The sequence below is a fragment of the Scylla paramamosain genome, chromosome 6 (assembly GCF_035594125.1).
Source record: "Scylla paramamosain isolate STU-SP2022 chromosome 6, ASM3559412v1, whole genome shotgun sequence".
In the NCBI taxonomy this organism is placed as follows: domain Eukaryota; kingdom Metazoa; phylum Arthropoda; class Malacostraca; order Decapoda; family Portunidae; genus Scylla; species Scylla paramamosain.
In genome coordinates, this window is record NC_087156.1 from 3,950,001 (window position 1) to 3,977,500 (window position 27,500).

Genomic DNA, 27,500 nt, shown 5'->3' on the forward strand with positions numbered 1-27,500 from the left:
CAATGCTACGTAGTGAGCGAATAAAGCACTGACGTAAGTAACAGTGAGATATATGCCTGGTTCTTGGGTAACAGAATGATCATTGGCTAGTGCACGGCTTTCAATAGTCCTGTGTGTGTGTGTGTGTGTGTGTGTGTGTGTGTGTGTGTACATTTTTACAGGATTAAGATTGTAATATTTTCTTTTATTATCAAATTATCATCATGATTTCCTCAAAACCTCTGCACACACACACACACACACACACACACACCTTGTTCTGGTGACGCATTCCACTTATATATTGTTATATTTGGGGAAATACGAACATACACACAAACATACATTCCTCCACATTATTGCATCCAACTCCTCTTGTTAAGATTTTGATGTGTCCTGATGTTGGCTGTCTTTACTGGTGTGTGTGTGTGTGTGTGTGTGTGTAGCCTTGACACAGTGAGAGGGAACGACCGTGGGGCCCTCTTGGGGACTTGGGTGAAGGTCAGGGTAGTAAAGACGCCACCACCTTCACCTGCCAAAGAACAACAACAACAACAACAACAACAACAAGTAGTAGTAGTAGTAGTAGTAGTTTTACCATTACTACACGCTCCTTTCCCTTCTACAACCTCCATCATTTCAACTTCCTATCTACTTCTTGACCTCTGCCCACCACAACACACAACACACGCCGGTAAGAGAGAGGGAGGGGGGAGGACAGCATCAGTGGAACCAGAATGTAAACAAAGAACAAACGTGGAAATGTGAGGAAATGATGCGCAGGATTACGAAATGAACAACAATATAAATAACACCTACTGCTCCTCCTCCTCCTACTGCTCCTCCTCTTCCATCCGGTATCTTTTCTTACTAGTCTCCTCCTCCTCTTTCTCACCATGGAAACGTATGACTGCCCCCTTCCCCACCCCCATCAATACAACCCTTTACTTCTCATCCTTCCCTCTTACTCCTCCTCCTCATCCTCCTCCCCTTTACCGTGACCTTGCCTGGATCTGCTTCTTGGGAAACACGTCAGACCTGTTTAGTGGGTGTGTTTTTTTTTTTTTTTTCTGATTTTCCTACTTTCTGGGGAACTTCCATTAAACATTGTGAAAATACGGGTAATGTGTATATGTAGGGTCTAGGGTCTCTCTCTCTCTCTCTCTCTCTCTCTCTCTCTCTCTCTCTCTCTCTCTCTCTGTTGATGTTCCTTTATTTCCTCATGTCCTTAAGAAAAGTAACAATGGATTTAAGCACGGTGCAGTTAGATTTAAATAAGAGATAGGAAAGAATTGGTTTTCAAATAGGGGTGGATGAATGGAATAGTACTGTAATGAAGTTGCGGGTGCTGAGTCATTAAGAGGCTTTTAAAACGTAAGACAAATTTATGGATCAGGATAACAGATGGAGAGAGGTAAGTATGGTTCATGTAGGGACTGCCACATCTAGGCCTGATGGCTTCTTGCAGCTTCTCTCTCTCTCTCTCTCTCTCTGAACAGTGATGTAAAATAAAAGCTGTGATCACATGAAAAACAGCCACACCAGCTATTTTTCTGACAGTTTTGATAATGTTACGTCATTTTAAAGTTATATTATCTACCCTTATCCAATCCACCCCCTCTCCAGGAATACCTAGGATTGCCTGGTATTCAGGAGTCCACAAGTTGCACACGTTTCCAGTATTAAATGGGGAAAAAACCTTAAGAAAATTACAGTTGCACATGGAGAGAGGTTTTCCTGGAATGTTCAGCACTCCTGCCACCCAACACTGTCTGACCTTTTGCAAGCACTCAGCGGCCAGGCAACGCATGTGGATTATCATTTTATGCAAGGCAAGGTCATTATTTTTCAACCATCTATTTGTCCAGATAATTCCTGACTGATTATATTTTTCTCCTGTTGCTTGAAGAAATCAAGGAAATCCTGATTCAAGGTTGACAAGAATGACTGACGGAGATGCACAGTTTTTTTCTTTCTCTCTCTTTTTGCTGGTTCTTTTTCTTTATTTCTATTTGACCGTGTGTGTGTGTGTGTGTGTGTGTGTGTGTGTGTGTGTGTGTGTAAACCGGTTCTCCAAGCGATACCCAAAGCATTACCAATAATCTCACAGCTTCTTCCCTCTTTTCCTGGTGTGTGCTCTCGTGGTCAGAGGTTAAGAAATAGGAAGAATGAATGATGGAGGTAATAGATAAAAAGGTAGCAGTAGTTGTAATGACAGAACTAACAACACTGACTCTGAAGATAAAGAGTTTTTTTTTTTTTTTTGCTACTTTTTTCCCTTATTTCCATTTGTCCATTGTGTATTTGTGTGTGCATGCGTGTGTGTGTGTGTGTGTGTGTGTGTGTGTGTGTGTGTGTGTGTGTGTGTGTGTGTGTGTGTGTGTGTGTGTGTGTAAACTGGTTCACATGCTACACACAAGCAAGGGATACCGCAAGCCTTGTCAATGATCTCACTGCTGGTGTTCAGTGATGCAAAATAACGACTTGTGGGACGACGGAGGTGGCAAAATGCAACATCCTGACCTTCTGATATTAATACAAAACTGCACACCTCTCTCATTCTGGCTGATGAAACTATGTACCTTTCTGAAGTCACTTAGAAGGATGGATGTCAGGATTTCAGGTTAGATTAGGTAAAAATACATGAATAAATAAATAAGTGTAATGAAGTATATGATAATTATGAGCTTTCCAGGTTAGATTAGGTTAAAATACATAAATAAATATATAAAAAAAACAATGCTAATTAACTACTATAATAACATACCTACCTAAGCTACAAGTATATGATTAACTGATAAATCTTAGGTGAGGAGAGAACCAAGAATTGAGAGTAGAGCATTTCCTATGGGAGAAATGTATGCCAAATTAGAGAACATGGTTGTCAAATTATTAAAGTTGGAATGATTAGGGTCACTGCTTGCAAATTCATCAAAATCAAGATAATGTATGCCAAATTAGAGAACATGATAGTCAAATTATTAAAGTTGGAATAATTAGGGTCACTGCTTGCAAATTCATCAAAATCAAGATAATTAACAATCTACTTATCTATACAGCAGGCCAGCAGTCCCATGCAGGGTGGTTCAGACAAGGCAACACACTCACACACACACATCATTCACACTCTTAGCTCCATTAGCCGCCGGTGGAAAGAAATACTAAGCCAGTGTAGGCCAGTGTAACATACTTGTACCACATATTAATACATAACACAATTTGATTTTGTACATTTCTTTATATTCTTCCACTATAAAGAGTTACAGAAAGCCAAGTGCACATTATTATCATGAAGGACTTATGAAAACTGGAAACCTCAATTTTACAGGAAAGTTGAGCTGTATCAAGAACTGTATGGCAAAATTTTGATTTAATCCCCTCACTGGTGTGGACTTCTTTTGTTTATCCTTGGGCAGGCCTGTATTCTCCTTCAGCTTAGTTAAATAGTGTGGTGGAGGTTTAGAGCATAACTTAGAAAAGCGACACCAATGGCAAACGGCTACTTGAGTTTTTTTTAGATCTCTCAGTCACGGTAATTTTGTTTTTCCACATTAATATTGTCTATGATTGATAAGAAATGAAGCATCAAGGTGTTATCAGCACTCAGAGCACCACAAGGAATCGTTTGCTTGAACACACACACACTGAAAACAAAAGTATGGGAGGTTAATGTTATCTTCTCCAGGCTACAGCATTTTGAGAGACTAGTATAATAAGTGTCTGAAAAGTTGTAGGGCACTATGAGGAAAAAACAAATGAACCTTGATTTAGCTATTCCGCTGAAATGAACTTTGTACATGATTTGACTAAGAGAAATTATTATTGTGTCCATCAGAGTAATATAGGCACAGCTCTGTGATTCGCCAACACTGAAGACAGTTGGTGAGGATGAAATGATGAGGCGAGAGGAAAATCAATACTGTAAATAAGAGAATAACCTAACTATCTATCTATCTATCTATCTACCAGGCTGACAACCCTATACAGGATGGCCCAAACAAAGCACCACACATCTGAACACCTATCATTCACACCCTTAGCTCACGAAAGAGACAGAGAGCATAATACCAGATAAAACATAAAATGACCAAGCTTTAGAGTTTTTTGCGAAAGAAAGAAGGATATGAAGTTAACATGTGAACTTCAGGAAGGGGCACATTATATTTCCCTCTGAGCATTTAGCCACATAACATATTGTGGACATCCCTTCCAGACACTTTTCCCTACAAACAGTTTTCCTTTTCCCTACAAACAGTTTTCCTGAATACTGTAGGAAGTAACAGTGTTGTAGTAACAGTAATGTCCAGGTAGACAACAATCGGTCTCCACTATAAGCATTACATGCATCTCTGCCTTGGAAGAGTAAAGAAATCTATGTATTTAAATACCAGGCCAGCAATCACACCCAGGATGATCCAAAGCACCACACATTCGTACAGTCACACTCTTAGCCTCATCAGCTCCTAGTGGAAAGGACAGTCATGTGAACCACCCTCTTACGCCTCAATGTGACAGATAGACACCAAATCAATAAGCAAACAATAAAGATGTGGCAATTTTAAGTCAATAATTTTTTTCTTCATGTAAAATCCAAAGGCTTCTAAAAATTTAAAAAGACAATTATGTTTCATGTTCTTCAGATATTTGATTTTGTTACTGAGGACAAATTCACCTTGCAAAAAACAGTTAGTGTAATACAGAGACATGTGGAGAACATTAGCTAGAAGTGACCAGTGTACCTGTGTTAGCAGCTGGTAGAGAGTGTGTGTGTTTGCCATGGTGCCGCGTCTCCTCACACAGGTCCCGTCATCACACACACTGGCACACTGATCTGTACACACTTCTTTCCAAGCAACAAGACTGCCAGCGCATCTCACGGCATGACGCTGAGTACAGTCTGCCTACAGTGATGGTGACAGTGCATACAGGAACAAAATCATCAAGTGCTGTGATAAATTCTTCACCATTACTGATCAAGAAAATAAGATTTTTTTTTTTCTTGTTCCTTCTTAATTTCCTGCTTTATTTATTTTAAACTTCATCTATTCCTCCATCCACAGCAACATGCAACCTAATCACTTGAAACAGTCAATCTCCCCACACAACTTAACATTCACTGGCAAAATCAATAATAAACCATACAAAAATAGTTACTAAAAAAATTTAAAAAGCTCCCAGAACACTTGATAACAATTACAGAGATGGAATGCAGTAATGACATAAAGCTATTCAAGATGGACGCAAATAGAATACAATTGCATATCTTCTGAATTAATGGGTATGAATCATGGTTTAATGAGCACACCTCCACTCAAGAACAGTGACTTTCATACATAAATGTAAAGAATTTAAAGTAGTATTTTCTTAATTTCGTTCCATTTAAATTATGTACATTATTTTATTTATGGAAACAGTTCTGATTCCTGCAAACTTTCAAATCTTCAATAAAATGCCTACAATATTTTTGCAACACTGACCTCATTGAATTTAAAAACTCTATCTCCATGAGAGTACAGGTATCAGAAGATCACATCAGATACAAAACACCTTCTCACTGAGCTCTAAAAAGTAATCAAGTCAGCAGTTTGAAGGATTGGAGCAGTCACTTTTCCATGAACAGGTTGAATGTGACTTGACTTCCAGTAAAAATAATGTTGACAGGGAAGAAGATATGACCAACCCATGTACAAACAAGTAAAACATGTAAGCTTTGAGAAAACATTCTGTAGCTACAGTATAAATTTTGTAACAGAGTGTCTGCTACTGCACCATCTTCAGTCAGCCAGCACCATCTTACTTAGAGCTGTACCCAGTGTTCCCCACCAGCTCTGCATATACATGGCTCAGTAACCACTCCATGTCCACAAACCTGACTTGAATTGCCACACACGCTTGCCCTAAGGCTAAAAAAAAATATATGCAATATTTTTTCTTCTTTTTAGGCCATCTTACTTAAAAAGTATGGTATTGGTGGCTTGTGCAGACCATATTTAGTGCATACATATATAATGCATGTCTGCAAAACTTGCAGCCTTGTAAAGTGGCTTCATGACATTGTGTAATTCATGTAAAGTTTTCTCTTTCCCTTATCGTGTGTAACCTATATTGTGTTTAGTTTCTTTTTAATGCATATCAAAGATTTTGATGAGGCATAGGTACTGTCATACTGCTACTGACCTAGAGAGGCTCATGTCTATGAGTGTGTGTACAAAAGATGAAAGTTGATGGTATGTAGACATAGGTAAGGTATTGGGCTCTGAAAAGAGTGAATGTAGTCACTGACTTTGATTGCCTGTAAAGAGCTGGATTCACAAACGAATCTGAAATCAAGATGACTGGAGGAAAATTGAAATACCACAAGTACACAATCTGGGCATCTTGGCTTGATCACGTGCAGCCTTGAAGGGTAAAATGAAAAAAGGAACTGTGCAAAGGAGAAAAGTTGTTAGATTTCTAAAGCACATGATCAGAGAAAGGTAAAAAATGGAATATGTTAAAGAATATTTGTACCAACAACCACGCATTCAAGTGAAACCTGGAAGCAGAATGAAAGATCAAGGTCAAGGATCCAAGCATTTGAAATGTGTTACTTGAGCAATGGCTGTACTGCGAGATGAATGTATGGTGACAGCAATGAAAATGTGCATAAGAAATCAGGTATGTCAAACTGAGATGAGGAATGAAATCAGTATGGTGATACAGGCAGTAGAGCACACCACTACAAGGTAGTCTGACCACATGCCATGATAGCATTACCTTAATTTCCTAACAAAGTATATCACATCAGGAATAGAAAAAAAGTATGATTTACACACACCACCTCAACCAACTCACTTGGTATGCAGGCAAACTTTTAATTATGTTATACACAAACACACAAGGCTATGGAAAATATATCAACAGAAATCATTTACAGGAAGCAATATCAAAACTGGATTTTTTTCTTTAATGACAGATTATGTTAAGGAGTATATGGTGATTTTACCAATGAGCACCAGTTGCTGCTAATATAACCAAGGTATGAATCCCTGGTATGTAGGGTTACTGTGGCGACATTCATCCCAAAATGTTGTATCTTGGTAATTTCAACTAGTAATGAAATATCTGGTAAAATAATACACTATTCCCATGTATTTTGAAGATTAAAGAATGATAGTCACATCAAAACTGTCTGAAATGCCTTCTTTTGTCCTCTCCCACCTCCTTCACAAAAAACTTGAGGACCTTACAGGAAAAGTTACCTTGGATGTTGCCCACCCTATAAAGTTTGATTAGTTTTGATGGAACCTTCACTGTTCCATGGAACATAACAGTTACCTATGTCACATGACTGACATGACCTCACATTCTGGAGAGCAAAACAAGGCATTTCCAATGGTTTTGATGTGGTAATAATTCTCAACATATATATATATATATATATATATATATATATATATATATATATATATATATATATATATATATATATATATATATATATATATATATACTAAAGTAATATGCATACTCTTGACCATAAACTCCATTACTAATTGTAAACAGTAAATCACAAATGTTTCCCTAATGTCCTCATATGGCAGTTTGTTGAGAGGGTCAGGACCAGTCAGGAGTAAGAATTTTGTCTCAGAGTAATGTAAGCTAACTGTCTACAACTGCCCTCAACCTTTATCCACTTTTCACTTATATTTGTAATATATATATATATATATATATATATATATATATATATATATATATATATATATATATATATATATATATATATATATATCTTTTTTTTTATTAAACTAGTTTTATAAAATCAACAGCACATAAACATAGCAGTACACATTTCCCCCAACTTAAGCAGAATCACCGGAATGAGAACATGACACCAGTGGGGTCACGCTGCTGCCCAAGCTGCCATCACGCTGCCGCCGGTCTGCTCACACACACTAAGAAAGTACAGAGAACCCATCTTCTGGGAACTAAGTCTATCAGACACAAGATAACACCGGCGGTCACTCTAGGCACGCCGAGGTCAACCCGCCTGCACTCAGCACGCGACCCAGCTGGTGACGACTGCTGCCCCACACCCGCCCTACACCCACCAGACACAACCACCAGCACAGCCCAGGGGCACAAGCAGCACACATGACAGTAGTAGCTGAGGGGCGTGCACGAGCACCACTATGGAGAGCCAGGAAAGACACGTACACACGACCAGACCACAACAACACCAGGCACCACCAGTCACGTCATCAGGGTGCATTCTCCCTTAATCTCTCACCACTACAGCTACTGAACACCCTCCCCGTGGTACTTACATTGCGATGAAAAGGAAATCCAGAAGGGGAGGTAAATAGCCTGTGAATAGGGGAGGTTAACACAACACTACAGTAGGAGAGGTCGCAACACACCCTATAACAACGGGAGTTACACTGACACTGGCCTGACGTAAACAACTCAAGCTGCTTTCTGGTGACGTCACGCGGAAACACCACACCATCACCATGCGTGTATTACCACGTACTATTAGGAAAACACGGATACCATGGAAAAAAAACTTTTCCTATTAATTTCCAGACACTAGCTATTGATTTCTGAGCCCAAAATATGCTTCCTTTTCAAATCATTATCCACACAATGAAGATAGCAATGAAACTGAACTGAATTAATCTAAACATTTCGTATGATAATAATTAAATCTAACTTAACCCTCAGATAGAAACGCTATAGTTATTTTACTGCTATTCAGACTCTGACTTGGGATGATACTGAAATAAGCGGTTGTACTGTTTAGCCACTCACAATCTGCGTCAGCTGACCCTGATTACATGCTGAGCACCCCGGCAGGCCATCGCCCTTCAGTTCTCCACCCATTCCACATCGCCACACACTTGCTCTATGTATTGTACCCGCCTCCTTCATAAGTCGCAATCTCATCAGTGACGGACTTTTTGTTTAGCTCATGCTTCTCACTTCAGAGAGAGAGAGAGAGAGAGAGTATAGACCCAATATTCAGAGACGTTTTTCTCTCTCATTACAGTAATTTTCAAAGACCACAGTGATGATTAACCCATTTCTCAAGACTATTTTTTTTCTTTTAATAATATGGAGATCTTGTTGACTTATCATAAGACCCACATGAGCACTTAAAAACCAGTGTAACTTCAACTAGAGGCTCTTGAAAAGTTGAAAGTAATGGAAATGCAGCATGGAAATGTTTCAGAATGATCCATAAGCATGAATGATGAATACGTGTTATTATTATTACTTATTTATTTATCTTTTTTTTTTTAACCTTTCTATTCCGTCGAAATAATTCACCAGTTTTCTGATTTACTTATTTTCATTATTTTTTTTTTTCTTATGCATTTCTCATACCAAGTTAGAGTTTTCCCAATAGAACACTCATTCATCGCTTACCCTCGGCGATTCAAATGATGGTCAAAATTGGTCTTATTTGGTTGTTTCATGCTGCTATGGTGAAATGACTCAGTTGGGTTAAAAAAAAAAAAAGTTGATGAGTAGGGATTTCGTTCGTATCCATCTTTCGTACTGAATTGATGAATGGACATGATGAGAGCTCTTATTGATTATTCTCTGTACTATAACAGCAGTGAACAGATATTGAAAATTCTCTCTCTCTCTCTCTCTCTCTCTCTCTCTCTCTCTCTCTCTCTCTCTCTCTCTCTCTCTCTCTCTCTCTCTCTCTCTCTCTCTCTCCCTGGAAAGAATGGCAAAGAGCTACAGATAAATAAAGAATAAAAACTAAATAAGCATGCCAATTACTATTTAAATAGCACCCCTAAAAATAAATAAATAAACAAAAAACTCGAGTGGGAACATTTTACAGTTGGACCCGCCAGTTCAGCTACAGAGATGTCTTTCTACTGTGCTTCTCTCCTGAAACAATCCGTCACATAAAGAACACGCTGACAAGGTGATGAAATACTGATATCTACGGTACGCTGGTAGTCCCCGCGGATCCACCAGCTGGTCGCCATGGCAACGTCAACAAAACAAACATAGTACAGCTGAGCGAGACATGAAGCAACTTTTTTTTCGGTACCAAGACAAGAACATATTATACTTACGTACATTTCGCATCCCAGTGGAAGAGACGACACGATACGGCGCTCTCAGATGACAGACTGTACGGATGTTGGCTGTGGTGGTGGTGCAGTTGTGTTTCAATGCAGCACGTTTCCAAAAGCTATCATGGAGTGTATCTATATATATTGAAGAGCATTGCTAAAAGTTCAGTTGAGTTGTACACGTCTTTGAGAAGCGACTGCAAGCAAGTAAACCCTGGAAACACTCGTGATTTTTTCTAGAAATACAGCATAATGTAAATAAAATGACAGCGCAGATTGAAGAGTCAAGTGACAATGCAAAAAAAAAAAAAGAAAAGAAAGAAAAAAGTCAGTACACAGCATCTTTAATAGAATGCTGCACCTTAGCTGAATAGTTGCATCGTGTCTCATCAAAAGGGAACGATGTATGCAATAATCAATGTGTTTTCTCTTTCAGTGCATATACGCGTGTGTGTAAAAGTGCTTCAGAAAAAAAATGCCAAGATCTGAGTCTCATCTCAACTACTTTTAACAGGCTCCAGTGAATGGCAAAGTGGTTTTCGAGAGTCTCCATGATTCCAGTAGTATCTTAACAATAATTCTGCAACATCAATGGGAAGAAGCAGCCATGTGAACCTTATTAATACATTTGTGGCTTTTGAAACTAGTTGAGTCCACAGCGGTTCAAATAAAAAAAAAAAAAAAAGCCCAGGGAAGCACAAGTGAGGTGTTCCTAAAGTGTTCCTGAATGGATGCGTACACTGTTGTGGGGCGGATCGGGGAGGGGGCGCACGGGGTGGTGGTGAGGGCCAGACACAACCTGACGGGGCGGCTGGTGGCGCTGAAGAAGGTACCGTTGCGAAGGCTGGATCACGGCATGCCCACCACGGCGCTCAGAGAAATCAAGGCGCTCCAGCAGATTAATTCACAACATGTATGTACTGTGGGTGGATGATCAGCATGCGCACACACACACACACACACACACGAAAATAAGAATGAACAGGAATACACTTTCGTAATTAAGAAAAAAAAATCAGTGGAATGAGAGAGAGAGAGAGAGAGAGAGAGAGAGAGAGAGAGAGAGAGAGAGAGAGAGAGAGAGAGAGAGAGATTAGTAATTAAGGATGAAGACTTGACTCAATCCTGTAAAAATCCAAACAGGTGAATATAGCAAGCGCACACGTCTCTCCCCTCGTGGGCAGGTGATGCGGCTGCTGGAGGTGTTCGCTGACGGCGCGGGCTTTGTGTTGGCCTTCGAGCTGATGCTGGGGGACCTGGGCGAGATGCTGCGGGATGCGTCGCGGCCCCTCACTCGCGCCCACGTCAAGACCTACATGACGATGCTGCTCTCCGGCGTCGCCTTCCTCCACAAACACAATATAATGCACAGGGTGAGTTCTCTGCTTTGTCTGCACCTTATTCTGAAACACTCCTGTGCCGCACCCTGGCTACTTATAAAAGGTTCTAGTTGAAGCTACACGGCTGTTTTTACGGTTCTAGTGGAGGATTGATACAAATTTCTACATAATTAATAGGAAAAAGTCTTGGAAACCCTGATAATTATCTCATTGGCCTTTGAAAATAGTCGTAGTGAGAGAGCAAAGCGTTTCAAGATACAATCAATATCTATACAAGAGCAACAGATAAGAAATCATCTCTACGAATTGCATTGTCATATTGTTCAATTTATGACAATGCCTCTGTCATATAGGAGCAGCTATGTATGTACTGCCTGTCGTTTCGTGTCACAAGTACGAGTACACCTGTTTTGTGTACGAGGCACACCAGTGGCGATACACGTGTTGATAGTGAAAGTAGGTTAATGTTATGCTACTACCTGATATCCTGCTGCTCTCAATTTAATAATTTCCGCTACTGCTGCTGTTGCTGGTGCTAATACTACTACTACTACTTCCTCTAACAACAACAACAACTGATATCCTGCTGCTCTCAATTTAATAATTTCCGCTACTGCTGCTGTTGCTGGTGCTAATACTACTACTACTACTTCCTCTAACAACAACAACAACAACAACAACAAACTATTATCTATCAGAACGCAGTCAAAGAAAGCTGAAAAAAGTAAATTTGCTTAATGAATACGTATATACAGCACTAATGACACTGGCAATAACAATGAAATAGCAATATAAATAAAACAAACAAGTCAACAGAAAAATAAATAAATAAATAAAATAACAGTGTTCCTAGCGTCTATAAGAATAATAGATAACAGTGGTGGTGGCGTGATGGAACTACGGTAAAAATGTAAAGGATGGGAGTCACAGAGGAAGATTCAAGGGACACCCAACAAGTGGAGAAGACTCGTCAGCTTACATGACACCAATCAATTATTCTAGGGAAACGGTGAAAGAAGATTGAAAATATAACAATGTACTTATTCTGGACAAGAAGAGAAGAAGCGAATTCCTTACAGTAATCGAGTGCAGGATGTATACGTACAGTCAGTTGCAGTAACACCTCTACCACACCCATATTTAGAAGGTGACAGCAGAACTAGTTAAGTGATTGGGGATGGCGGAGGACGAGGAGGTGATGGTAGTGGTAGAAGGGGGTGATGGGACGGATAGGGGAGGTAGTGGAGGAGGAGGATGTGGTGGAAGGAGGGAGGAGGAAAAGAGAGGAGTGCTGGAGAGTGGAGGAGAGGTGGATCAGAGGAGGTAATAGCGGAACTACTATGGTCAAAGGGGCGTCACGTTGTTTAGTCTTGGTAGTAAAATGAAAAGTTATTCCATGGTTTTGTCCATTTTATGCAACAATCCTTTCATTGTGGAGTGTCTTTTTTGTGCTTGCTGAAGGAAATAGTTAAATCTCTTTGATAACGCTGCAAAATACACGAAAAAAAAATAAAGGATAAGTTTACTTCAATTTCCCTTTAACGTGCTCTTACATAAGGGTTTTCTTTGTCTCTTAAAGGAGTAACTATAGTGAAATATTAAATATGATGCATATTCTCTATCTCACCATATTTGTGAATATGCAAAAAAAAAAAAGGGGAAAAATTTATATATTATATATTTAAACTAAACACATTTATTTTCTTTCACAAGAAACATAAAACACATTATTCTCCAAAAAAAAAAAAAAATCAAAAATAGTTTAAAAACGAGAAATTGCCTTATAATAATAAAAATAAAGGTACAGTGCGGGTGTAGCGCCATTTTTAAATCTCCGCGAGGGAAACAATTGCGTCTCCTTCCATCTCACTCAAAGGGAAATCTTCCTCTGACCAGCGTGTAGTTGATCCGTGTCAGTGTTACAGGGCGAGGAGGCCACGGCCTTGGAGCCTGGCGCTGGAAGGGTAGGGTTTTGTCTTGTGTCATTCACCTGACGTGCTGCTGCCTCTTTATTCCGGCTTCAGTTGCCTTTCTTGCATTCATTCTCTTGAAGAACTCCTTTACACACCCTGCACACCCTCCCCACACAGGGGCAGTAAAGCAGGAAAAAGGCGAAACCAACCTTATAACTCATCTATTTCCAACAAAAGTGCAGGCACCACAACTGTGACTACCAAGCTGTCAACTTCACAGTGAAGGGATGTCAGAAACATCCACACAATAATTATTTCATTCTGGCACAAAAAAAAAAAAAAGAAGTTTTTCGTATTATGACCTTTTAGAAAGCTCAATAACACAGCAAGCGCAGCGGCGAGCAGCATCTCATCAACTTTTGACGTTTCTGCAAACAGACCATGCCATTTTTAAGGGTCTAGGATACAAAGACAGCGTAAAAACTGAAAAAAAGAAGAGTAAAATGTTACGCGTGAGCATACACTGAACTCTAGGGGATGGATCATGAAGGGGTGTTGCTCACACTAACAATGGAAGGGTTAAAAGAAAAGAGAAAAGGAGACATTTTAACTGCTATTTAATATCTTAAAGTTAACCCTTAAATTAAGTAACAATACAAAATTGAAGATTATTTAAGTAAGTAAAAGTAAGTAACAAGGAGTGGCAATCTGAACTGGACTGAATAACTTAAAAGACTGGTTCAGTTAATAACTTAAGCCAAGTTAGTAAATGCATATAGATACAAATTACAAAAATAAACACCTTTACATATACATAATAGAAAATAAATATAAATGTGTTTGTGTGTTTGTGTGTGTGTGTAACACTGGCGTAACTCTCACCACCTCTCTCGAGTGTATATGAGGCTCCCAGCGTATGCCAAAGCGACCTCAGAGCTGTAGCGACTCTTGGAGGAGACTGAAGCTCGATGGAACTCCACCCCTCGTTATCGGCTTGGTAGCCTGCTAGAGGTCACGTATCCAGTATGCCTCAAGCCATACACGTGGCAGCGCCACGAGTTGAGAGGCAGGCACCTGGTTCCGTGGTAGAGTAGTCACGTGTGTGACAAAAAAAATATGCATATACGTACGTAATTAAGCTATATAGAGAGAACATGCTGATATTATTGTTCAGACTAGTAGGAGTTTCTTTATATGCAGGGATTCTAAAATTGTCAGTTTGGTGCTGCTACCTGAGTCTATTATTTTAAATCAATTCTTACTAAAAAGGCGTGCAAACAAGCGCTGACGAGCTGAGACACCAACGATTCGAACTGCTCACTAATCTGGTTCAGTTTCTGCTCCAGTTTTGATTTTTCTTACTTTAACACTCAGCTCCAGGTTCAATAGTTTGGTTTGCCAGGATCTGTAGAATTCCGAACAGGTCAGGGTTTTCTTTTACAGTCTGAAACTCTTGATCTGTTTATCAAAATATATAACTCACATTCATATACTTCATCTCACGACTTTATCTTCTTATATTGTTAGTTTGTGTTAACTCAATTTCAACTTCAGTTACTATAATACTCTTCACATACCTATTTTTCCATTACATTTTTTTCTCATGTTTACTCAACCTTTAGTACCATAATAATTACTCATCTCTTCAGTAACTCACACTATGTAGGGTGTCCCGCGAGTTAAGCACATACTTCGGGATATGATAGTTCGAGTAATTCTAATTCGGAAATACTCTATGCACATATGTTGTGTCTTGCTTTATTTTACGAGAATGTAACGTGTAAGCTGTGTGTTGCGGGAAGCGCTCGCCTTGATGAGACTCCACTTCTTTCCTTCCCTCCTCAGCTCGCTACGTACTCCAGTGGCGCCGCGAGGAATTAATTGATTATTTTTTGTGTACAATCCACGCAGTCAAAGCCTTACTGGAAACAGTTAGCAAATGACAGATTAAATTTTAAGATTAAATTTTTGTATGTCAGTGAAGAAAATGTACAGGCAACACAGCAATACAGCGGTTGTTAAGTGCTATAATAAGTATTTTCCCATAATCGGAATGGCAACACCTCGTCACTAATACCGATGTGGCTTCATAAGACTTTCCTCAAATAATTACACTCAACTAGTCCGTCTCACATCGACACACAAGATAACATTCTCACTCTAAATAGTTTTCCCACATCTAGTCAGCACATCAACAATCATGATCTATAACACGTAACTATTATTTCTTCCCTTTATTACCACACATTTACCGACGATCATTGTACCTCTCATAAGTGTAACAAATTATCTGATAATTCAACATTTTCTCACCGATCACTCGAACTTTTAATATGAATCTGCCTTATTAATTGCTAAACCTTCCATAGAGCGAGATAACTTTCAATTTGCTTATTGCCAAAACAGATGTGTTCAAGATGCTATATTAACGTTACTTCACCCTATCCATGAACACTTAGAGAATCGAAATACACAGGTTCGCATTCTTTTTATAGATTTTAGTAGCGCTTTTAACACCATCCAACCCCACATATTGTTACAAAAGTTACTAGCATTAAATGTAAACAGAAAACTCATCAAATGGATACATAGTTACCTAACAATGCGTTCACAATATACAAAACTTAAAAATGTTAAATCAGACATTGCTATAACTAATACAGGGGCACCCCAAGGTTGTGTTCTGGCTCCACTACTTTTTGTATTGTACACAAATGACTGCAGAAGTAAATATAAAAGTTGTTCTATAATTAAATATGCAGATGACACGGCAATAGTGGGAAAAATCAGTAATGATGATTCACGAGAGTTCCTGAAGCAAGTTGAAGACTTTGTTACATGGTGCAATAATAACTTTTTAAATCTAAATGTAAAGAAAACAAAAGAAATGATAATTGATTTCCGTACAATTAACACAATTCCAGATCCACTAGTCATAGCCAATGAGCAAGTTGAAAGAGTACATGAATATAAATATCTTGGCGTAATAATTGATGACAAATCAACAGGATCTTCAAATACAACTAAATTATACAAAAAATGTAAACAGAGAATTCATTTTCTAAGAATATTGAAAAACATCCATATAGATCAATCAATATTATCACTATTTTATAAATCAGTAATTGAATCCATTTTGAGCTTTGCTATTACAGTATGGTATGGATCCTTAACATGTAAAGATAGAAATAAACTCAAAAGAATTGTAAAGAACGCTGGTAAACTTAAAGCTAGAACTGATTCCCTAGATGATATATATATATATATATATATATATATATATATATATATATATATATATATATATATATATATATATATATATATATATATATATATATATATATATATATATATATATATATATATATATATATATATATATATATATATATATATATATATATATATTATGATGGTGATAAAACAACTAAATGAAATTATGAATGATGTCCAGCATCCACTGCACTGCCAATACAAGTTCCTGAGATCTGGTAAAAGACTTGCCCTCCCAAAGCTGCAAACTACTAGATTTAAAAATACCTTTATTCCTAAGAGTATAGATCTCTTCAATTCCTTTGCTTCCCGCTAACTTTTGTTTTATGTGTGTGAGTGTGTATTTTTAATGATGTATTATTTTTAGTATATTATATTATATTATGTGGATGAGCTACTGAGCAAGCCAAGAAGATTTTCATGTTGTATGTAATTCAATGTGACAATAAAGCTTACTTACTTACTTACTTACTTACTTACATAACTCCTATCATGTTAAACATTCCTATATTCTCAGTTTGTATTCACCTTGTCTATCTGCGTCTTATACGTCGCGGGGGAAACAAGTGATTGGTGACCACTGCGACAGGCCATAATTCATTAATATCACTGGTCTACTCTCAAAATATTTTAAAGAAGTTTTTAATCAGAGCAAGAACTCGGAATATGCTAGATATGAAAAATCAAATAAAGTCAGCGAGATAGTGAAAAAAAAAAAAACACCTGCGTGCAACCCAGATTCAGATCGAATAAATATAATGCTTGTAGTGATCTATATTAATCATGACACTTTATAATTTGTGACATCAACTACCCAATGAATACTTAAACAAGTGATCGTTTTCTTCTTCATTCAACTATTATTTAATCTCTCTTGCAGTAATCCTGTTTCTTACGTTCATCAAATCTTTGCAACATTACAACATTCATCCCACCGCTGTTAAAAATGTCGTAGACCGGTATGTTGCATGGATTTGGTATTTAAAGACTACTGGAAACTCACAAACATTTTCAAATTTTAATTAATTACTACGAATTATTATTTACATTTCTTACAAGTCCACATTTTTCACTCGAATTCATTTGAGTTCGTTTAAAGTCATTTGGTGTCACTTTATATCTCTTCAACATATTAATTAGTTAACGCAGTTATTGTGCAAGAACACATGCAATATCAAATTCATAAAACACAGATAATATTCAATCAGTGTAATTAATGTTCAGGTAGAAAAACTTGACATCAGCATCACATCAATTACTATAAATTTTCCGTAATTAAGTAAATCTTCGTACACGATACAAATCTATCATACCAAACATAAAACAACATGTAAAATCCTATTCCTGCTTTAATAAGACACTTGATTTCTAGAATGCATTACACTTTCAAGTTCCACTTACTTCAAGTTATTCCGTCCTCTCTGGTCAGGTCCTTTGGAACCTCTGCCTCTCTGTCTGCTACTATTTCTCTATGTCACTCTGTTCATATAGTTTGTTTCGAACTGCCTATTTCCCTCAGAAAATTATCTTTATTTCCATTACATTTAACATATCTAACATTCATGTCTCTTATTTATGCATATGATCCGCCCACAGGCGTGGTACTTAATATAGAACGCCAGTCATGGTATAAGGGCAGTTTGGAGCAGGAACTGAAAAGATTAGGAAAATTTATGGATGGTGATGATAGATGGAAATAGGTATGCATGTTCCATACAGGGAGGGAGTGCCACGTGTAGGCTTGATGGTTTTTTGCAGCTTCCCTTATCTTCTTATGTTCTTATGACTAATCACTTCTGTGGTCTTTTAAATTCATCCTTATGAAAGTACAAAGCGTTCTTCTAGCTGTCTTCTAGCACTTATTTACTTCACAAGCAACACAACGGAAGCAAGGAACAAACTTTGAATATAATCAAGTAAGTTATACTGTTTTAATCAATTAATACCTGAGAACCACCGGCGTGAATGTAAAACAAGAAGTGCGAGGTCACGTGGAAACGAGTTAGTAGAAGTGCAGAGGTGATACTGAAGTCGTGTAAGCCATCACTTAAACTATATTGAGCCGTATTCAGAAACACTTTGCTCTCTCACCACGATTATTTTCAAGAGCACAGAATTTATTACCTGCCTGATAAAGTTGGTCTAATTGGCTTTTTTTTTTCTGCTTTTCGTTCCCGTCTTCATCACCATGGTTCTTCTGGCTCCCGTGACGGCAGGACCTGAAGCCGGCCAACCTGTTGATCAGCGAGAAGGGACAGCTCAAGATAGCAGACCTGGGCCTGTGTCGGGTGTTCTCTCGCCGGGGCAAGAGGCTCTACTCCCACCAGGTAAGAGGAATAGAGAGAGAGAGAGAGAGAGAGAGAGAGAGAGAGAGAGAGAGAGAGAGAGAGAGAGAGAGAGAGAGAGAGAGAGAGAGAGAGAGGAACGAGGATTGATTGATCTCTCACCACGACTATTTTCAAAGGCCACAGAGATGATTAAATGGGTTCTCAAGACTGTTTTTCCCGTTATTGATGTAGGAATCTTTTAAAATTTATCGATAGAACCTAAAAAAAACACCCTTATAAATCTATGTAATTTCATCTAGAGCCTTTTAAAAGAAATCGGGGTGCGGTGCAGTGTTTCAGAATACGGGTTTCGGTAATGCAAAAGGTTCGAGATGAGATGGTGGAAAGGTGATGCAGAAATGAAAACAGATGACGAAAATAGTAAACGGTCTGAAAGGAAGATAGAAGAGGGAGAGAAGGGAGGAGTTAGGGGGAGATAAAGAAATAGGGGAAGAATGAGGGAATAAGAGGAGGGAGGTGGAGAAGCAGACAGTGAAAATGCGAAGAAGAGAGAGATGAGTCAGGAAGATGTAGGTTAGAAGTACTGGAGAGAGAGAGAGAGAGAGAGAGAGAGAGAGAGAGAGAGAGAGAGAGAGAGAGAGAGAGAGAGAGAGAGAGAGAGAGAGAGAGAGAGAGAGAGAGAGAGAGAGAGAGAAAACATTGAACATTTGAACATTTATTTATAGCCATTACATACATTGTATATTTATATTCCATAAATTTTTTATTATGGCTAGCCTTTTTTAAGCGTAAGCTTTTCAGGCAAAACTAAAACTATAATATAACTAAACCTAAGCTAACAAAACTGGACTTAATATAAGGTACAATACACAGTAAGTACTTAAATGTTGTACAGAATAATTTTAAATGTTGCATAGGATTCTAAGGGTATTTATAAGATTAAATAGATATCAACATACATTTTCTTATACAGCAGTGAGTAAATTTAGTGATACATACATCTGCATAAACGATCATACACCTGTGTATGTAAACAATAATAAAAGAAATTAAAGAAAAGTAATATATATATATATATATATATATATATATATATATATATATATATATATATATATATATATATATATATATATATATATATATATATATATAAAGTGATACATACATTGGGGTCTGCATATAGATATTGATCTATTGGCATAAAGAATGGAACAAGTAATAGAGTACAAAATTTAATATAATGAAAAAATAATTTAGATAATCATTATGAATTTAATACATGATGCATAGTGCGTATACAATAATGATAAATATAATAAATTATAATTTATAGACATGGCCACATACAAGGAGTTGGGTACAGTGATGGGAGTCAACATTAATTAGTATTTATTAGTAGTTAGAGAGAGAGAGAGAGAGAGAGAGAGAGAGAGAGAGAGAGAGAGAGAGACTGGTAAGAGCACGTGTGTCTTGCAGGTGGCGACAAGGTGGTACCGCGCCCCCGAGCTGCTGTACGGGGCGCGCCAGTACCGGGAGGGCGTGGACCTGTGGGCGGTGGGATGCATCTTTGGCGAAATGATGAACAGCTGTCCAATCTTCCCGGTAAGTACTCTCTCTCTCTCTCTCTCTCTCTCTCTCTCTCTCTCTCTCTCTCTCTCTCTCTCTCTCTCTCTCTCTCTCTTATCCATTTCTATGTGTTAAATATTTGCCTTTCATCTATCTATCTATCTGTCTATCATAACATATTTATCTCCACCGCTCTGTTTAAAGTCAGGGAGTGATTTCAGCTGACTCAAGCTTGAAGTATATATCAACATCACAAAGTTTTAATGGCATGTTTTTAGTTCTTCGCGGTTTCATCAGTGGTGGTCATATCACTATAGTTTCAACCGCGATGGAGTGTTAATACAGCGGAATATAAAGGTGAATGGTCTCATTGCCCTATTCACAAGCAAGCGTCCCAGCACACGTGTTGGCTTCAAGCGCAGATCTCATCGGTATAATAATAATAATAATAATAATAAAAAGTACAATAGAAAAATTCGAATATGTCAGTTGTTTTTTGGCGTGACCTGTTCAGGGCGAAAACACGCTGTGGTAAGCTTAAATTCTCTCTCTTAGTGGAGTTGACTGGACCAAAGCAGGCCACTGAATCAAATGCGAGTACTTGCCTCATCGTTCCAGGGCGAGAGTGACATCGACCAGCTGTGTGTGGTGCTGCAAATCCTGGGCACGCCCTCCGAGGCCTCCTGGCCCGGCCTGGCCCAGCTGCCTGACTACAGGAAGATTACTTTCCCTGAGTGCCAGCCCATCCCCCTCAGCCAGGTGCTGCCCGAGGCCTCGCAGGATGCCCTCGATCTCGCCAAGAAGTTCCTCATTTACTGTCCCGAGAAAAGGCTTCCGGCCCTCCAGGTAGGCTGCTACGGCTCATAGATTTATCCATGTCGCAGTACCCCTCCTGTCTCTCTCTCTCTCTCTCTCTCTCTCTCTCTCTCTCTCTCTCTCTCTCTCTCTCTCTCTCTCTCTCTCTCTCTCTCTCATGTGCTTCTGAAGATCCGGTGCCTTTAGGCCTGTGATTTGCTTCATGTCGCAATGTGGCACATCCTCACACTGTGGCTGCACCTACACTATACGTCCAACTCATTACCATATCAACAAATATTTACATCTTCTCCCACAGACAACAGTACCCACTGATTGTGCCTCTCCTATTATGTAATGCAGTCTCTCTCTCTCTCTCTCTCTCTCTCTCTCTCTCTCTCTCTCTCTCTCTCTCTCTCTCTCTCTCTCTAATTAATTTAAGGCTAATAGATATGCAGCCCTCAGGAAGGTTTAATGTGGTCCTCGGCAAGTAACGAAAAAATACCCTTCTTATATCTATACTATAATGTCATGATAACATTTGTTCATATTTACTGTTAGTGATATGCAGTGATATTAATTACTTTCTCAGTTTCTGTGAAAAGTGTTCTGATTACGACTCCTGTAAATTCACAATGTATACTCAACAGTTCAATATAATCAGTGTGTAGAATATAGGTATTAACTACTGAAGACAATGAGACCCTCATCACATTTAATGACCATCTAATGTGGCTTTGTCACCCAAGGATGTTGAGCACCATTGATGTAAGGTACTTCAACCAATCCGCCGTAGACCCTAAGATATGCTGCTGTATGAAATCCCTTGCCATCCCTAATGAAACACGTGACACCTTCCCCTGACAGGCGCTGCAGCATCCCTACTTCTTCACCCCGCCTGCCCCCTGCCCGAGGTCCCAGATGCCCCTCCCACCCCTGGAGAAGCAGCAGCCGCCCGCTACTCAGGAATACAACACAACCTTCCCCCTCAGCGACCTTGCCCACGCCCTGCACGCCCACCTCGACCCCGTCATGTGAGCGCCTCAAGGGAAAACAATAAACTTGTCTAGATTTAATGAAGAATCTCTCTCGTCGTCCTTAATTAAGGGAAAAAAAAAAAAATAAAACAAATAAATAAAAATACAGCAACAACAACAACAACAACAATAACAACAACTATTATGTCCACCTCTCTAATGCAAAAGTTAACCAGTATTCTCAATCATTCATCCCTTTTTCTGGTAAACTGTGGAACTCCTTGCCTGCTTCTGTATTTCCACTTTCCTATGACTTGAATTCCTTCAAGAGGGAGGTTTCAAGACACTTATCCTTCAATTTTTGACTACCGCTTTGGACGCTTTTCTGGGACTGGCATCTCAGTGGGCTTTCTTTTTTTTTAATTGGATTTTTGTTGCCCTTGGCCAGTGTCCCTTCTACATAAACAACAACAACAACAACAACAACAAGAACTACTACTACTACTACTACTACTACTACTACTACTACTAGTAATGTTGCTACAGCTGATGATGACAACAACAACAACAACAACAACAACAACAACAACAACAACAACAACAATAATAATAATAATAATAATAATAATAATAATAATAATAATAATAATAATAATAATAATAATAATAATTTTAATAATAATAATAATAATAATAATAATAATAATAATAATAATAATAATAATAATAATAATAATAATAATAGTAATAATAATAATAATAATAATAATAATAATAATAATAACAAAAACAACAACAACAACAACAACAACAACAACAACAACAATAATAATAATAATAATAATAATAATAATAATAATAATAATAATAATAATAAATATATAAATAAGTAAATGAACAGTGTCATGGGTTTTGAAGGGTGGTGCATCTCTGTTACAGTTTACTTATCTATTTATTTATTTATTTTTTTATTATTTATTTATTTATTTTTTTTATCCACATAAGAAAGTTGTGCAAGGCTACAGCTACATCATCACCACAACAAAAAGTCAGTACAGTATTGAGGCAGTGAACTCACAGATCCAAGCTCTAAGTCCCACCGAGAGGTGACCATCTTGAGTCACCAGCAAGTGGACTGAAGTCACCCAGATGCTGACCTTCATGGCTGTCTTTGAATGTAAGCGCCACAAGACCTCCGGCGGCCAACTTGAGTCTTTTTATGGCCCACATTACGTAATACTTCCTTCACCACTGCAGACAGAAACATGGCTCCAGGGAAGCCTACAGGTACTGTAAGCTGAAGACAATACAGAAAAGTCTTTAACAATCAACCTTTTAGCCTATGGGATAACCAATGCTGTTAGCTCAGTTCATTTTTATGATCCTGTTGTGACAGAAAACTTGGTCGCAGCTTTCCAAATTGTCTCTTTTATTCCCTTTAAAGGTAATCTGTTACCTTCAATTCCTAATCATTGTTACTAAAATGTTCTAATTTGGTAGCAGCTAATTTACCATTAGGTGACAAATTAGGAAAGACGTTGTTCTTCTTATGTTGCTGCTGCTGCTGTTGCTCCTGCAAGTGCACACTGCATAGTGTGTGTACCACCCTTCAAGAACAGTTTGGGGTTGAATCAGTCAGATTCACATAAGGGCATAATGATGCCCTTAGTGTTTAGTTCCAAGTTTCCAGGTCAGTAATATAGCTGTGTGCACCGCACGCATGCAAGACAGCTCTCAGCTTTTGCCCATTAAGAGTTACTTAAATTTTAGCAAGTGAAAGACCCTGAGGCACAATGGTAATTATAGCTAGAGGGCTGAATACTGTTGCCACTGAGCTGAGTGGGCTCTAGACCAGCGTCCTCAAGCAGAAAGTTCTTTCTTGCCATACTCATCATATTACAAGTGTAGTATAGTTTGACATGCTGGACGGCAATTATGAACATTACAAGGGCTGCCGCAGCAGAAGGATTTCTTTACTGCATTGCGTGTATGTTGTACTCACTGTGTATTTCTTGAACGTAGTTGATGAGTCATCAGGTTTCTTAATATTTGGCAGTGAATGTTCTTCAGGGGTTTGTGGATCCACCACAGCAACAAAATGAACAGTCTAAGTGGTGTACACATCACCAGTGTGTTGTGCTGGATCTAATTGATAAAGTTCCACTTTAATAGAATGAAACTTGTATCCATTTTGTAGCTTAAAATTGTCAGTTTCCTAAAGAAGCTAATGCATTAAAAGCAAGTTAATGCCAATGATTAATCCATCATAAATTATATAGTGCTTCACAATGCTGTTCTACACTGACACCCTTCAGGTTACAGTCTTAAGTTACACAAAGAATGATAAAATAATAATAATAATAATAATAATAGAAATTATAATAATAATAATAATAATAATAATAATAATAATAATAATAATAATAATAATAATAATAATAATAATGACGATGATGATGATGATGATAATGATGATGGTGATGAAGACCACAGGTTTCTCATGAAACAAATCCCACGCCTATATCTTTATTGTGGATGAAAATATTGATGTATGACTTAAAGGCAATTTTCTCAAGATGGGATGGTGGTGCTTATGACATTCTCTGAATAAGCGCCTTCATTTTTCAAGTCACGGTCAAAGTCTTCACACTCTTCAATACAGTACATTCACGCAACCAGTAAACTAGTACTCTGAACTGTGTGGTGCCTTACCCCACACTCCTCAGCAAAGCGTATGCCGCCACTCCTATGCTTGAGGTGGGCAAGCCGCAGCACCTTCTTAACGGCTAAGGTAATTGCTGGAGGAATTACAGGAACATGACTGCTGCTTTCCTGGCTTTACTTGGCTTAAAAGTAGGCTTTATTCTGGAAACAAAAGCATAGCACTTCTTAGTTACAGTTATAAGTTATAGGTACAAATTAAACATGAGTCCTATCATCCTTACAGAATGTGTATGAAATCAGGTGACTTGTGTTGCCTTCATCTTTAAGTTTCCTTTAATGTGTAAGTAAACAAAGACTATGAACACAACTCTCTCAATGCATGTTAATGCAACGACATCAACAAGAAATAAAGCTCGCGATCCATCTCGCGAAAATCCAGCAGTGAATAACACTGAAAGGAGACCGATTAACAAAACAAATATAGAACAGTACCATTTAAAATACTCACATTGTTCTGTATATGTCGCTGTTGAGCACACTTCCAAGATTCTCTACGGTTTATCTTGTTTATTCGTCTGAAAGTCTCTTCATCAAGAGACCCATAATGAGCTGTGGCGTGCATGGAGTGCCTCTGGGACAAGACATTGCTTTCAAGACCAAAGCCTGACAGCCTCATTCTGCCTCGTCTCTTCCTTCGGTAATCCTGGTTATCATCACTAAAATTGGCTGCACTTGAGCCAGTTGCTGAAGAACTATTTCCACTGTGTGTTGAAGAGGTATTTTCTTCTTGCGACACCCAAGGGAAAGCTTCAGCACCTTGCGAAGCAGTCACGTCTTCATCGTGCACGAGCAGCTCTCGTAACAGACCAGAAACATCAGTAGGTTCATTCTTCTTTACATTTCCATCTTGAGAGTGTTCTTGCAACTGTTCTTTCCAGCCTGGCAGAACCGGAACCTCCATTTCAAGCCTTGCCTGGGCTACTGGTGGTGAAGGAGAGTACTCCTGGGTGTGTCTCACCGCTGCTGCAGCATCTGGTGGGGCAGGATCAGAACTAAGGGACAGCCTGTTTGATGTAGAGGGACTCCAGCTGCACCTGATACTTAACTTATTTCTCTGAAAATTAGATGCATGTAAATTATGCTTAAATCATAGATACGAGTATAATGGCTAATATTTTAGTATAATGAATCTCAGCCATCATAAGTTGCCCGCAGTTTTGAAAACAAAATCTTTCAAAAATAAAAACAGGTTATTATTATAATTGTATTTTTTTTTATTTTAAACAACTGTGTGAGTTTTAAAAATTCAACTGATTACAAAAACTCAATAAATAAGAGCTAAGTATATACAAAGTACTACATCTGCTCACTTATATATATATATATATATATATATATATATATATATATATATATATATATATATATATATATATATATATATATATATATATATATATATATATATATATATATATATATATATATATATATATATATATATATATATATTTATTTATTTATTTATTTATTTATTTATTTATTTATTTATTTAATTTTATTTATTTATTTATTTAATTTTATTTATTTATTTATTTATTTATCCATTTATAAGAATTAGAGAGAATAATCTCTATGGGAAGAGGAGTTCATGTGTTAAAAAAAAAAAAAACTATTTAGGAACATACATTACATTCTCTTTCCAATCATTAGCAAAAGGCATGAGAGGATCTTCACATCGTTCTTTTTTCAAAATAATGTTCAGCAAGTGTAACTCTTACGTGAATTTCCTCTATCTGTGCTAAATATTTTACATTTGCTGGTATTGAATTACATTTACCATTTACAATCTATCTGTTCATTGATCTACCTCATCAAAGTCTATCTGCCCCAAGGCTGTGCGATAAATAGACAGTATAACCTTGAAAATATTTAGAAGACTGAGACATCAAAGACTGTTAACGGAAGCAAGTTGATATAAAGCATTAAAGACTGGTGAAGGAAGGAAACTGATAAGAAACATTAATGACTGGTGAAGGAAGAAAACTGATATTGGAGTATACGAATCTGTGTAAAGCAGCGACTTTTGCGCCACTCATGACATCACGTGTTCTGCCTTCCCATCACACTTCACCTCTTGTCCCGGTTGCTGGACATTCAAGACAAACCACACTTGCTACAGACAAGCTCATAAGACGTGAGATAGGCACTGAACTCAAACAAGGGATACGAGATAGAAACTGCGTGCTGTCATCAGCAACGCAAAAAATCCCTGCTGTAGAGACCCATATGCGCCAATATTTCCTTTCAGCCACATGCTTGACTCAAGGAGAAATTTCGTATCTTTTCCTCTCGAATTATCTTCTTTCCAACCATCTTGAAAGTTAAAGTAAGAAGTGGCAGGCTAAGTGTGGAGGCATGCGATTTACCGAAGATGAAAGGTTGTAGGGGGGAACCCAGTTCTAACCACCACCCCTTTAACAGCTAGGAAGGCGCCTGACCTTGAAATCAGTGACAAACTATAGCCTGATGCCTAAGAGACTTGCCAGTGTATGATAATCACCCGCTAGTTATAACAGGGTGATGGATGCGCATTCGTTACAGCTCCTTATCAAAG

At 38.0% G+C, this 27,500-nt stretch overlaps 3 protein-coding genes and 1 long non-coding RNA gene across 5 annotated transcripts in view; 1 reads left to right on the top strand and 3 right to left on the bottom strand.

Annotated features, from left to right (window-relative positions):
* The window catches only part of LOC135101228 (phospholipid-transporting ATPase VA-like), a 100,968-nt gene extending 95,853 nt beyond the window's left edge, over window positions 1-5,115 (bottom strand). For both annotated transcript variants that reach the window (XR_010269165.1, XM_064004862.1), the window contains exon 1: window positions 4,719-5,115. Coding sequence is in view for 1 of the 2 variants with exons in the window: in XM_064004862.1 (XP_063860932.1) it covers window positions 4,719-4,757 (39 nt within the window). In the remaining variant the exon portion in view is untranslated. The remainder of the gene's footprint in view (window positions 1-4,718) is intronic.
* A 4,871-nt stretch (window positions 5,116-9,986) lies between these two features.
* On the top strand, window positions 9,987-22,331 carry LOC135101086 (cyclin-dependent kinase 20-like). Its single transcript, XM_064004657.1, has 6 exons — window positions 9,987-10,974; window positions 11,246-11,434; window positions 18,807-18,917; window positions 20,358-20,483; window positions 21,066-21,293; window positions 22,110-22,331. Exons 1-6 carry the CDS (start codon window positions 10,789-10,791, stop codon window positions 22,278-22,280), a joined length of 1,011 nt encoding a protein of 336 aa, XP_063860727.1. The 5' UTR covers window positions 9,987-10,788; the 3' UTR covers window positions 22,281-22,331.
* On the bottom strand, window positions 12,799-14,457 carry LOC135101085 (uncharacterized). Its single transcript, XR_010269009.1, has 2 exons — window positions 14,197-14,457; window positions 12,799-13,797 (listed from the first exon to the last, which is right to left on the bottom strand). It is a non-coding gene; the product is annotated as an uncharacterized LOC135101085 (long non-coding RNA).
* A 2,359-nt stretch (window positions 22,332-24,690) lies between the features above and the next one.
* The window catches only part of LOC135101087 (AT-rich interactive domain-containing protein 1A-like), a 5,944-nt gene continuing 3,134 nt past the window's right edge, over window positions 24,691-27,500 (bottom strand). Inside the window, exons 4-5 of the mRNA XM_064004658.1 lie at window positions 25,392-25,997; window positions 24,691-25,084 (exon numbers count right to left, since the gene is read on the bottom strand). Coding sequence (XP_063860728.1) covers window positions 25,067-25,084; window positions 25,392-25,997 — 624 coding nt within the window. The 3' untranslated portion in view covers window positions 24,691-25,066. The remainder of the gene's footprint in view (window positions 25,085-25,391; window positions 25,998-27,500) is intronic.